Source organism: Vigna radiata, unplaced genomic scaffold (genome assembly GCF_000741045.1).
Source record: "Vigna radiata var. radiata cultivar VC1973A unplaced genomic scaffold, Vradiata_ver6 scaffold_7, whole genome shotgun sequence".
Classification (NCBI taxonomy): Eukaryota; Viridiplantae; Streptophyta; class Magnoliopsida; order Fabales; family Fabaceae; genus Vigna; species Vigna radiata.
Window position 1 is genome coordinate 1637399 of NW_014543262.1, and position 14769 is coordinate 1652167.

At 32.3% G+C, this 14769-nt stretch overlaps 1 protein-coding gene across 1 annotated transcript; it reads right to left on the reverse strand.

The window, feature by feature from the left end:
* Window positions 1–7640: 7640 nt before the first annotated feature.
* LOC106753940 (NADH--cytochrome b5 reductase 1) lies at window positions 7641–14388 on the reverse strand. The gene is made up of 9 exons (XM_014635829.2): window positions 14056–14388; window positions 11175–11316; window positions 10841–10931; window positions 10656–10733; window positions 9403–9483; window positions 9216–9305; window positions 8518–8583; window positions 8094–8180; window positions 7641–7977 (listed from the first exon to the last, which is right to left on the reverse strand). The coding sequence occupies exons 1-9, from the start codon at window positions 14162–14164 to the stop codon at window positions 7885–7887; spliced, it is 837 nt and encodes a 278-aa protein (XP_014491315.1). The 5' UTR covers window positions 14165–14388; the 3' UTR covers window positions 7641–7884.
* Window positions 14389–14769: the final 381 nt, after the last annotated feature.

The window sequence follows — 14769 nt, forward strand, 5'->3', positions numbered from 1 at the left end:
GTTTGATGTGTCTTTTATAAATAATGTATGTTTTGAATTAATTTTTGTTTGAACTAAAATTTAAAAAAAAAATGTATTTAAAAGTAATATATATATATATATATTTATTGGACTACATTCTCTTCGAGGATGTTTTGAAAGGTATTTCCATATTTACATATACATTATGGAAAAGTCATTCTAGAACACAAAAATAAAATTTCTAAAATGATTGTTTTAGAATGTACTTACAGATCCATAAATGACTTAGTCATTTTATAATTTTATTTTTGTATTATGGACTGAATGTTAGAATGTAATTCTATATTAAAAATTGGAAATATCTTTCAAAAGTCATTTCAGAATATAATAAAACATGGGAAAACAATCATTTTGAAATAGGGATATAGAATATATATAAAAATATATGTTTCAGATTAGATGTTTTAAAAACATATTTTGAAACAATCATTTCGAAATATAAAAGTACGTTAGAAATCATTTTCGAATTTAGAAATACATTCGGGAATAGCAATTCTAAAATGTATAGAACATAAATCTTCCCAACGTCTTTGGAATGCATGATTTTATCGTTAGCATCTTCAACATTCCTTGCCACCACTTAAGAACTTCTCTTCCTCGAATTGAAGTGTCAGGTTTTTTTAAAGGGTGTTTTTCATTTATTTTTTATGTTCTTTGTTGTTGCATAACTTTCTCTTATTATGCAGGTAGTTCTAATAAATTATGAATCACGTTCTAACGTGCAATCCAAACTGTTTTGCTTCGGTGTAAATAGCTATAAATGGCATGTTTCTATTTTTTGAATGGCAAGATTATGTGTTTTTTTCTTTCCAAGCATTCTACTTATTTTATTTATGTATTAGATTAACAATTGGTATCAGAGATCTCTAAAAGGTCTTATCCAATATGTTAGGGAGTGATTTCCAATCCATGAGTGAGTGATTTCTTTCATTCTTAGTAAGATGACAAATCTTGAATTTGTGCAATCCATTATTCCCAAAATTTATGGTCATTATGACTTTTGGGCAATGTCCATGTATAATTTCCTTCGGAGCATGGAGTTGTGGAGTCTTGTGGAGGTTGGTATACCTACACCCGTAATTGGTTCAAGATCCAGTGGTAAGGCTCAAAAGGGATTTGTAGAGGTAGCTAAACTTAATGACTTGAGGGTCAAAAATTTTCTCTTTCAATCCATTGATAGAGAAATATTGGAGACTATCCTTGACAAAAGTACATCACGGGTAATTTGGAACTCTATGAAATAGAAGTACCATGGGTCTACAAAAGTGAAACGCTTACAACTTCAAGCATTAAGGAAAGAATTTGAGGTACTTACAATGAAAGAAGGAGAAAAATTAGACAACTTTCTAGGTCGCACCATGATTATAATGAGTAAAATGAAGTCCAATGGAGAAGCAGTGGAACAGAGCATTGTGGTGAGTAAAATATTGAGATTTGTGACCCTTAAATTCAACTACATTGTTTATGCTATAAAGGAGTTAAATGACATTAATATTCTCACCATTGATGAGTTACACGGAAGTCTATTAGTGCATTAGCAACGAATGATCGTAGTACAAGAGGAAGAACATGTGCTCAAAGAAACCCATGAGCATACCAGTAGCATAAGCACTTAAGAGGAGGAGCCTGACAGAGGCAGAGACTGTGGTGTTTAGAGGCAGTTGTGGTAAAGGGAGAAGAAGACAACCATTCAACAAGGCCACCACTAAGTATTTCAAGTGTCCAACTTCCTACTCCTTCCTACTCTGTCCAACTACATCCTTCCTACTCTGTCCAACTTCTCAAGATGGATCTTCGATAAGGATTTCCCACTCTCTACCACATTCTCATTACGCTCAATTACATAAATTTCACATCCAACATAATATAATACATACAACACAAAATGTAATGGTAAACTACCATAAAAAATAATTTTAATATAAACGTTATGGGAAACCAAGAAGTTGAATCTGGTAAAGCCGGTTAGACATCTTCTTATCCTTCCAGATAGATGTAATAGAAAAAGGATATACACTCAATAATTCATACAAACATCATAAAGTCCATTCATCCCCAAAAATCATACAAATTGAATATATCACAAAATAATTTAACTACACATCATCTGTTTGATAAGAATTAGTTAAAAACAGATCGAGTAGACTTCCAGGAAAGAGAGGTGCGTCACAATGGACAACTTAAGTACCAGGTCTTTCATTAGCCAAAGTGTTCCTCAACGTGTTATTAACAAATTTCTTATTCACAGATTCAAAATAGCAGCATATAATATTATCACAGAAATTCAAATAGTTATACAACAAGCACATAGGTTTTTCATTAACAGTAATTGCACAAAATTTCAAAACATAAATAGTTAAAAAAAAAATATTTTATAATATAAAAATTTAGAAAGGTTAGCTCCCCTTACCTCTTTCTTTCCAGATTTAGTTTCCTACTCAGAAGTTGTTACCCCGAAAATCCTCCAGAATCTCTACTCTTTTTGCAACCAAAATTTCTTCCTAATTCTTTCCTTCTCTCTTTTCTCTCTTTCTCTCTTATTTTTCCTCTTTCTTATGCATAATCCTTCTCCCCCTCCCTTGGCTATTTATAGCAAAAAAAAAAATTACTCTTCAAGTTTTTTTTTTAATATTATTTTATTAAAAAATAATATTCTAACCATCCACCACCCAATCTTCTTATCTGCTTCATCAATGCCTTGTAGGATGTCTTATCCACTGGACACTATTCACATTTTTATTTTATTTTATTTTATTTCATTATTATTTATTTATTATTTATTTTATTTTTTTACAAAACCTTCTAAAATAAGTTCTTAAAATTTTGAGTCCCTCCTTCTGAAATTATTATAATTTTCTATCATAAATTTTAAATTTTCTAATTATATTTTCTATTCTATAAAATTACTACTACTAATAATAATGCTAAAATTTACTACTATTTATTAAAATAGATATTTTTCATGGGTCTTACAGAGGGAGAGGAAGACAACCATTCAACAAGGTCACCATTGAGTGTTTCAAGTGTCATAGGCTAAGGCATTGCAAGTATGAATGCCCTGACTGGGACAATAAAACCAATTATGTTGAATTTGATGAAGAGGAAATTCTCCTAATGGCATACGAGGAGCAACAAATGCAAGAGGATGAACTAAGGTATTTTGATTCTAGTTGTAGCAATCATATTATAGGAAACAAGGCATGGGTTTTGAATTTGAAGAAAGAACATTCCAAGACAGTAAAACTTGACAATGATACTCATATGACGGTGGCAACAAAAGGTAGCATTTGGATGCATGTTAATGCCATCACCCAAGTACTGACTAAAGTCTATTATATTCATGAACTGAAAAATAATTTGTTGAGTATTGGACAACTACAAGAAAAAGGTTTAGCGATTTTGATTTCAGATGGCTCCTATAAGGTGTTTCATTCTACAAGGAGTCTGATTGTGAAAACCCACATGAGTGAGAATAAAATGTTCTATGTGACAGCATCTATGAGTCACACACAATCACTATTTCTCTAATCAGAAATGTTGATAGGCCTACCTGCTTTAGTCCATCCACAGAAAACATCGTTTACATGTTTGGTTGAAAAACAATCCAAAAGTTCGTTTCTAAGCCAAAATACCAGGATAACATCTCAATGACTACAACTAGTATATTTAGATATATGTGGGCCTATTCAACCAGCTTCACACAACAATAAAAGGTAATTTCTAAGCTTCATTGATGATTTCACTAGGATGACTTGAGTATACTTTTTGCATGAAAAAATAGAAGCAGTAGTAAAGTTCAAGATGTTAAAGGCATAAGTTGAAAAGGAAGCAAGAGTTCTTATACTCTGCTTACGTACAGACCGAGGTGGAGAGTTTCTTTCTAATGAGTTTGAAGAATTTTGTCACATAGAAGGCATTAGAAGATAATAAATCACTCCTTACAATCCTCAACAAAACGGTGTAATTGAACGTAAGAATAGAAAGATTATGAATGCAGTTCGTTCTTTGTTAAATAAGAAGCATGTTCCTAAGGTGCTCTGGATAAGATTTGCCAAATGGTGTGTGCATATCCAAAACAGATGTCCAACAACTGTTGTAGAGGATGTTACTCCAAAAGAAGCATGAAGCGACAGGAAACCAGTGGTGAAATGTTTCATAATTTTTAGGTGTGTGGCTCGTGCACATATCCCAGATCAGAAAAAAGCGAAGTTAGATGACAAAAATAGAAAAACATTTTTAGATGTTAATGATGAGTTTAAAGCATGGAGGTTACATGATCTACCCACAAAAATTGTGATCATTAGTATAAGTGTAACTTTTTAGGAGAAAGAAAGTTGAGACTGAAGCAGTTTGAAGCTAGAAAATCATTCCTCTTATTTTACACCACCGAATCATTCCTCTTTTTTTACACTCTTCTTTTAAATTCCATTATCTTCATTCTTCCGTTGTTTCCTAGTTTTCTTTTACACCACCGAACCATTCCTCTTCGCCACTGATGCACATCTTCTCCTCCACATATATAAATTTTTTTCTACGTTTTCATTTCATGCACGTAGGGTCATAGTCCTATTTGCATCCTTCCTTAATGCCTAAATCAATTCGACCATCGAACACAGTTCCTCCACTGAAAATCACTTCGCACTTAGGGTTTATTACATATGTTCCTTCTGCATCATAAGTCATTTCTATTACATCTCGTCACCAGAGGATGCCTCAGTAAGCATTGATTCCAACTCACGTTTTTGGAATCACATGATGCTTTGTCCATCACCATCTCTTTAAAAACCATTTTTTCTAGGGTTCTCTGAATTTTCTCTAGGATTTCTCGTCCTCTGCTCATTTTATTGAATAATTGAGACCATACGATTGACCCTTGAGACGAGCTCTTCAATTTGAATTGATTAGTTTCTCGAATAGAGTAAGTTCGTTTTTTATTCCTCTTTTTAGTCTGTTTTGTCTACTTTTGAATGTGTGTCGGTTGTGGATACATGTAATATTTAATTCTTCTATAAGAGTCTTTGTTGATCAGTTGTTCTAATGGTGTACCTCGATCGTGTTTCGTTATTCGTAGGAGGAGATAGAGCTTCATGTGTGTTTGGTATTGTTTTATGCCTTTTAGAGCGGTTTGGTCATTTATAAGGTAATGGAAGCTAAATACCATTGTACTCAATTTCTTATATAATTTCATTTTTGGGTGCATGTTTAATGGTTCGTGATTGACTGGAATGACTGTTTTAATTGATTAAGTTACTATTGAAATATTGTTATGACTGCTTGATGAATTTTACTAGTTTTGGATGAACTATGAGGGTTAGGAATTATTGTTTAGTTGACTGGAATTGTTGCTGAAATGTCGTGTGTTATGGTACAATTATTTAGGTATTTGGGTTTAGAATCTTATGGTTTGGTATGAGGAAATTTCGATGAAGTTGCTTGTTACATTTCAATTTTTTTATGGTCTGACTTGATGAGATTAAAAGCATAAATGGTGGTTTCACAGTTGGATGTTTAAATGGGTAAATAGTAAGGGTATTGGTTTAGTAATAGGTTGGAGAGTTGATTGGAAATTTGTCTATATTAATGGTTTGACAAGTGAAATTCTAGAGGGTTTGTTCTTAGAATAAGTATGACATTTAGTGTCTATAATTTAGTCAATTAGGAATTGGTTAGTCACTGAGTTTGCTAAAATTGGTTAGTCACTGAGTTAGTTTGGTCAAATGGACTAAATTCTTGGACAATTGAACAAATCAATATTCAATCTGAGTTATAAACATATTTTCAAATCAATTACTATGCCAAGAATACCAATTGGGTCATTTGGATAGGTCTAGAATGCATCTATATCAAGTTTCTAAGTTTTTGCCTTCTAGTATAACATTGAGCTATCCTATATGGTGTTGAGTGTTGTCAAACCCAAGAGCCACTAGGCTCTAGGGTGCTAAGCGCCACGAAGTCAATAGGTTCTCTAACTTTTGGACGTTGAGTGCCACTTTTCCTTACAGAGGTCTGGATATGATTTTTCTCAGTAATTCGCTAAGCGAGGGATCTTACTCGCTGAGTGACCCATGTTCTAATAACATTGTAAAGGTTTTCTATACTCTTTGACTTATGTTTGTTTAAAATATATTGTATGGATTTTATCTTTTTTATATTGGAAATTTAGTGTATGTTCAATGAATGATATATATATATATATATATATATATATATATATATATATATATATATATATATATATATATATATATATTTGATTTAAATTTGATATGAAATGGGTTTTTCAGTGTGAAATTGTATATGATACTATAAGGATTTCAAGGAGAAATCATTAAGAAGGTTGTGTATAATGTATGTATTGATATAGGATGCTCGAAATTAGGGGTTATTTTGACACTTTTAATAACTTTCAATCTCAATTAAAGAATGATGATTATGTCCTGAAGAGTAGTCGGAAGTTCTTAGTCTCATGGTCATGTATTGGCGATAAATGTTTGACGGATTAACATCGGTGTGTGATATTAGGTGTGGGTGAGTTGTTTCACCACCATTGGGTGTAAATCTCTTAGAATTCGGTATCAATACATGTATTTGGATGGTTAAGTCTAAAAAAAATGATTGTATATCTTAAAATTGATTATTTTGTCTTTATTATATGCCTAATTTTATAATTGTGATATATGTTTGTTTTTGGTACATTAACTTTTTTTTTTTTTTGGGAATTTCTTTTTGTTTGCAATGATATTTTAATAATATGAGCAGATGAAGACATTCCACTTAATCCCATACAAGAGGGAAGTGATTTTAAAGTTTAAAGTTAAATTGTTAGATTTCCTATCTTACTAAATTTTGTCAAAGAGTAATAAACTTTTATATATATTCTCTATGAAAAATTTGTCCTTCGTAAGTCGTTAGTATCACTCGTAAGTATATTATGTGTCTTGTAATAATTATATCCTATTAAAAGAAAATATTACATAAAGTATTTAGGATCTATTTTAAATGTGTGAATCATTTAAATGTTCACGAAAATTTATAACTTCTACACAAAATTTGACTGATTTTAATGTTGTTAAAATACTCAATTTTAAATTTTAAATCATATACAGTTGTGACTACGAATTTTTTTTTTTTCTTTGCAGAATCCATTTAGAGAAATATTCTACTCAAGTAATGTTCTTCAGATTACATGCTTTAGTGAAAAAAATAAAAAATTGTTAAACAGTTTAACTTTGAACAATTCACTAAACCACTCACATTATATATACTCAAATAGTTAAAGCCTATAATGTGGATTTAATTAGTAGTTAGAGCATGCTCATAGGGGTACCCCTACTACCCTCACCCAATGAAGAACATAATCTCAACCTCCTAGTTAGTTACCACTGGTTTGCTAGCTATTACATTTTTCATTAAATGAAAAATTTTATTTTTTTACATACTAAAAAGCAAAAATTATTACTACATGAAAAATTAATAGTACAAACAAGCATTAATTATATATATAACATGTTTTTATCCATTCCCATGAATTAGTACCGTCTATCTTGTCTGAAAATTGAAGACTGATTTTAACTCAAGACCTTTGCATCTGTCTGAAAAATATGCCAAAGTGATAAAAATTTTAGTCAAAACTAATAAGTCTAATTTATAAATTGCAACTCTAGAACAGGGTAATATTATCAATCTCATTTCATACAAGAATCAATTATTTCAGGCTTCAACTCTGAATTTCTGTGCTAAATGCACTGTTGGTCCAATGCTTCACATATTCATAGCCAGGAAAAATAAAACAAATCGTTGTTCTGAGCTTTTCAATGGCCAAGGCCATGAAATGCATGCAATGTTAATCACCCCAATGAAGAATCAGAACTGGAACTGCATCTCAGGAGCATATTCAAGAGCATCAAGGTGTGCAGCCATGGCCTTGTTCATAGGTGGTGGCCCACATCTCAGGATCTGAAAATCCGCACGAAACATGATTAATCAGTTATCTTCCTTTTCACGTGATGATTAGCAAAAGAAAACATGGTAACACCATTTTGGAGTAATATGTGAAACAGTGAAACAATTACCTTAACATCAGGAGCTGGAGCAGGGCAATGTTCTTGAATCATCTCCTTAGTCACAAATCCAACACCACCATCCCAAACCTCCGGAGGCTAGGCAGATTACATAATTCAAGAACACAACATCAAAACAAATGACCATTAGTTCTAGCTGTTAAGAATTATAGGTTTAGGTTATGGATGAAGAAAAAGAGATAAAGATAATGGTCAAGTTCCACTAATTTATTCCACAAGTCCAATGAAGCTTTGTCCTTGCTGTAAATTTATAAACAAAATCTTGAAGAACTGCCTTTTTATAATCTTGCTGGCACTTTGTTATTTGATGCCATCAAGACCAAGATTTTGCATGGCCCTTCCAACAAACAAAGCAAAAGCAACTAATGAAATAGATAAGAAGAAAATTGCAGTTCCACGTGCCATGAGAACTAACCTGATTTAAGACGTAGTATACTTTGAATTGATCTGGATAGTTAGAAGTAAGACCATCAAGTTCCTCCTGTACATACAAATAAGTGGACTTTCATTATTGACAAGTTTCAATATCAGGGGATTGTCAGTGAGAGGAATTTGTGGTAAAAACTTAGTCTATGATGCATTGGCAGAAGGAAATAACAGCTGAGAAAAGTAAATATATCGTGTGCAGGAAAGCAGTTGTTCAATTCTTTCACTCTATAAAAGTTTAAAGTGTAGATTTCTACAGTGATGGAAGGCACTCAAAAGCTCCTTTCATGAGTATAATGTTTGCTCCTGTAGGCGAAAAATGTATGGAACACTAACTGTCTGTTTACTTAACAAAACGTTGTCTTATTTCATTAGTTGTTTTTTCAATTTTAACCATAAAAATGTCACCTTTTTTTGTTTTGTCTTTTGTTTTCAAAGTTTTAGGTAGAAAACAGTGTCAACAATTAAAGTTTGTCTTTCACTGCTTCCTATTCAAAACTTCAAAAATAGAAAACAATATGGAATTTTTCTAAATAAGGAATCAAAGTTTGTTATTTAATGAACAAAAATTGCACTTTCATTCAACATAATGTCCTAGAAAACTTATGGTAAGCAATGCATTAATCACAGATTCTCAAATTAAATGAGCAATGTCATATACGAAATGAAAGGATAAATGTTAATTACCTTCAAAAGAATATCCTCATATGTAACATTGGCGTAGATAAGATGTACTTTGGTCTTGTCCTTAGGGTTTTCTAATATAGCTCTAGCAACCTTCAGCAACAAGAAACAAACAAATTAGTTACACAGAACTGTGTGATAGGAATTTCCTCTTAATGATGAACAAAAGACCAGTGTGTTAATGACATACTTGGAACATTGGGGTGATTCCAGACCCTCCAGCAAGCATGCCAAATGCCCTAACCTCACCAGGTTGGTATTTAAAACGTCCCTGGAATCAATAATGTTAAAGTCCAACCATCTAAATAACAAGTCTTTCATTTGGTAGCAGGCATTATGAATATGGAAATGCATACAGTTTGTTTGTTTTTTTATTTCATCAACTTAATCTAAAAGAAGTTAATTTTTCAATTTATTTCACCTAATATCAAGAAAATATTTTTCAAATATATTTTTATTATATAAGAACACACAATATGGACATCATAACTTTACAGTACAGAACAATTTAAATAATGCTAAAATATTTTCTATTTTAACAAATTATTTTCCCCATTTTTTATTCATTTTATTATATTTCAACACAGTGTAGCAACACATTGTTTACAAAATGCAAAAATACAGGGACTTTTTGGCTTGACAAAATGTTTTCTGTATTCATTACCTATTTTCACCAATAAATAACTACAGAAATATCACCTAATTCTCATTTTGTTTCCTATTTTCAAATATCTGTACACAAAATGGTGAAATGAAATCCTTGAAAACAGGAAACAAGGTAGCATTATTTTAATTACTACGTATTACTGATACCACTTTTAAGGAAGTTGTCAAGAGGGGTCTCCTGGTATAATATCTCCGAAGATTTTGGTCTCTAACAAAGCTGAATGATGTCGACTGATCCATTTAACTGACCTTACTTAGTGAGAAAATGCCTTTCATTTTGTACTTATTTGTGAAAGGGTGTTGCTTCCTTCACCCCCATAATATATAAAGTGACCAACATATCCCTATTATAACACCTCAATCAATTCGAAACATATTTAAGAACATGTAATTTGGGATATTTCCAGATTATGCAATTCGGAATTATCCCAAGTATATTTCATATTATATAATTCAGAACTATATTCCTCATTACATAATTTAGAACTATATTCCACATTATGTAATCCAGAATTACATAGTCAGAAATATTGTTCTAGATTATACAATCAAAAATACTGTTCTGGATTAGGAAATCCAGAATATTATTTTGATAACAATCAAAAATATAATTCCAGATTACATGATCTAGAATATTCCAGATATATTATAACAAGGGCTCATATGTCATTTTTTATAATATGGGGGTGGGAGAATAAAGTATGGAAGTGGCGGAAGAAAAATATTTGTAAAAACAAACCAAAATAGTCCCTCTTAAATGGTAGGAAAAACATTTACCTTGGGTCCTCTCACAGCAAGGAAGTCACCAACTCGCAACTCACGGAAATGGTGAGACATCCTACCTTGTGGGTACATCTAATAAATGCATATTTCAGACAGAAAACCAATTAGTCAAGGGAGAGAAAGAAAAATAATGCAGAGTTAGGAAAAGCATAAGGATGAAGAATGGATTCTGAATATACCTTAATAACTAGTTCAAAATGTCCAACATCAGAATCCAGAGTAGTAGGGGTATACGGTTTGATAACCTCTTCACCTTGTGCATCTTTACCCCTGTTTGAAAAGTTGTTTGTTCATAATGTGTCAACAAACATTGATAAAAAAACTAAAAGGAAAGAGTTTCTGCTATAAATATTAATTATCATGTAATGATGCAATTGCAATAGCTATTCTCAGCCAGTAAGTATTTAGAGAACAAATTGTGCAGATACTGAATTAAACACAAATACAAGTTGAACTAATCAGTGACAAGGAACATGTACAAAAAAATAAAAATAAAAAATCAGACAACAGAACCTGCAACTTATGTGTTGCCCAATTGGAAGACCCAAAACAGATGTAGGTGTTGGGAGGGCAAATGTGAACTTTGCAACATTATGGCTCAGCTGTGAACGCTTAACAAGTTTGAACTGTTTAAAGTTCTCCGGGTCCAAGACACCTATAAGCATGTGGAAGACATGAATTAACACTTTAAGTATATAATAGAACCAAATTTAGCATGTCCAAAGGTCAAGTGCATTTAGTTTTACATTATTTCAGGCTGCCACCAAGCTTTAGTATAACTTAGATTCATAGTCAAAGATTTATTTAAGATATTTCACTTTCTGAAGAGTAAACATGACTGCATGTAATGAGAAATTCTATTTTCCAAGTACAATTTTTTGGCCAACTCAATCGGAAAATACCACTGCCAACTCTATCAGACAAAGCATGGTCACCCGTTTATGTAATAAGTGATGGACTCCTGAATCATGACCGTATAATTCTGCTGAACAACCCCTAAGACACTATAAGGAAACACAACCAAACCAAACAGAAACTCTACTTTTGGAACAGAAATATAGAATAACCACAAGAGCAACCAGCATGTAATAAACCTAAACTCAGAGCAAGGTTGACTAATAACAGGTAAAAAGCTGAAAATTTTCCTTATGATTCCAAAAAAGTTAATATAAAAAGGTAAATAATGTGGTAAAGCATTACAACCAAAAAATAGATAGAAAACCCCAAACACATGAGACATACTTTTGACATGAAAATTCTGCCTGGATAAGAGACCAACGTATACTCACTGATCAGAAAAACAACCAGCCAAAACTAACGTAGGGAAAAACATGCAACAACAAGGTGCATGAACAGAAAATAAACCCAAAATATTACACATCAGATCCATTCCAACGAAAATCATACTGAACTTACTACAAACACAAAGAGCACTCTCCAACCAATAATACACAAACTGAAGCTAGGGCTGGTAGGCACACTGCTTGAGATAGAAGTATGGAAAATATGCTTAGGAGAGTGATTCATCTCTTAGAGCATTCATTAATTTATAAGAGTTCCTTATATCAAACATACAGAAAAGCGATAATTAGTCCTACATATAAAGGTCAGGTAGGTCATGGTAGAGAAGCAATGTGGAAAGAAAATAAAGATACTAAGGACAAATGATCAATGGGATATTTTTGATGGGGTAATAGTTCCATATACACCCCAACACAATGCAGTAACTGAAAGGAGGATCATAACTGTGATGAACATGGTGAAGGCTTTGCTGAATAGAAAGTTATTGCCAAATAATTTTAGGTAAGAAGCTATGATTTACATCTTGAATAGAAGTGCAACAAGGAGATTGAAGTGAACAACTCTAGAAGTGAGGACGGGAAGATGATCATTTAATGGTATTTGAGTCTTCTTGCTTTAAGCATATAACTGAAGAGAAAAGGAAGTCATAATAGTATAATCCAATCCAATTTGGAGAGGATCAGACTTTAATCTTGGTCAACAAGACGAGGATGGTGTAGAGAACTCTGATCAACACTCTGGACAAAAACAATCTTTTGTGAGACCACAGAGAAATAGGGTGCCACTGTGGTGTTGGCCTGATTTTGAAAGGTTCTCAGACAATGCATTAACAAGTGAAGGAGAGTTGCTAAACCAATTAACTTTGAAGAAGCCATTAAAGAACCGAAATGTGTAGTTTCAACCATAGTGGAATTGAAGTTGATTGAGAAGAACAATACAGGGGATTTGGTACCTCCGCACAAAAAAGCCTATACCTGTGAAATGGATCTACAAAATCTAGGTGAATCCAGATGGATCAACTTCCAGACATGGAATAGGAGAATTGATTCATTCTTATCTGAAAAAGGCTTTGTGGAGTGCAAAAATGAGTATGAAATCTATGTGAATGGAATAATGGGTACAAGCAAGAGATTACAGAATTCAAAAGGAAAATGAAACAAGAGATTAAGATGATAGATTAGGGAACACTCGTATTTTGTGGGCCTGTAATCTCTACATATTAGTAAGGGATTGTTTCTTCATCAAAAAATATAAAGTGTGCATGTGACGTATTGAAGAGATTCAATTTCAATATGCATAATTGTAATCAAGCTAAGACTCCAGCAGAATGTAGAATTCCACATACTCAGATTGGTGTGCGACAAAGATGATAGGAAGAGTACAGGTGGCTATGTTTTTCAGCTATGAAACACTGCCTTATCACGGTGTTCAACAAAAAAACAATCAGTTGTAGCTCATGCACTTGGAAATGGAAGAACCAATGAAACTTGCTGTTGACAATATTTTAGCACTTAACCAAGCCAAAAATTCAGTAGCACAAGGAAGGAGCAAACACAGAGACAAGATTGCATTACTTGAGAGACCATGTGAATAACGGGAACATAGAGTTGATCGATTGAAAGACAGAAGATCAAGTAACAGATCTCCTGACCAAACCACTGAAGATTGAAAACGCTGTAACTCATAATAAAAAGTTGTATCATTGAGAAGTATGAATTACGGGAGTGTCTCATGAATAATTCAGATTGCAAAATCTAATAACAGAAAAAGTTAGTAAGGAGTTAACTGTAATATAAGATCAAAATACGGCAAAAAATTCAATGACTCTTTTTTTCTCTTCCTATTCCCATCCCTTGCAAAATGCTTTGAGTAAGTGGTTTTCTCCCCCGAACACTATTTAACCTTTCTTAGAAAATGAAATAACATCTTTTGAAAAAATAGAACCACCTCGTACACATCAAATTTCATTAAAAAAGGCATCTTGGATCTTCTCTCACTCGTAGAACTAAGACAAAGAATACCCTTATGAATAAATCAAAAAAGAAAGCAGAAATTCCAAATGGGGAGAAGATGAAGCTGAAAAAGGTGAAACCTTTGCGCTTCTTAGATGAAAAGAGAAAGACAGCACCAATCCCCACAGCCACTACGGCCACGGCCACACCGAGAAGTATCTGATTTTCTGAAGATTGCAAGAAATCCATGACTTGAATGATGAGTGAGGTGATGAGGAAAATAGGAAGAGGAGATAAAGTAGTATATAAGGAAGAAAATGGAGAAGTGATGGAATAAATAATACGAAAAAGAAAGGGTATTTATCGGCTTGCTGGTAGGTGAAGGGAGTGAATGGACTTTGGTATTGAAGAAGTGAACGAATGGTGATGACTGAGGAGAGGGATCTGGTGCAACAACTACCAATCTCTCTCACTTCTCTTGACAAATGTGTTACCCAATCAATTTCATCATTCTATTGAATTTCCAACAAATAAATTATTTTCTACTAAAAGACAAAGAAATGCAATCATACAATAATTAAATGATAAGTCTGTTCAATAATTTAAAAATATAAAAAAAGGGAAAAATTGTCTTGAAAAATTTATATTTTATAAATAAGTTAAAAAAATTTTTTTTTTAAATTTAGCTCAAAAGTTTTATATAAACGCTTTGTGTACAAGTTAATTTTAATTGAAAAATATTTTATTTTTCATTAATTAGTTTCTTAAAAATGTCTATAGAAAAATATTTAGTTTGCTGATTTTTCATATAGAGCAGGTTGTTGACATTTACAATAACAATTTTAACATTAATG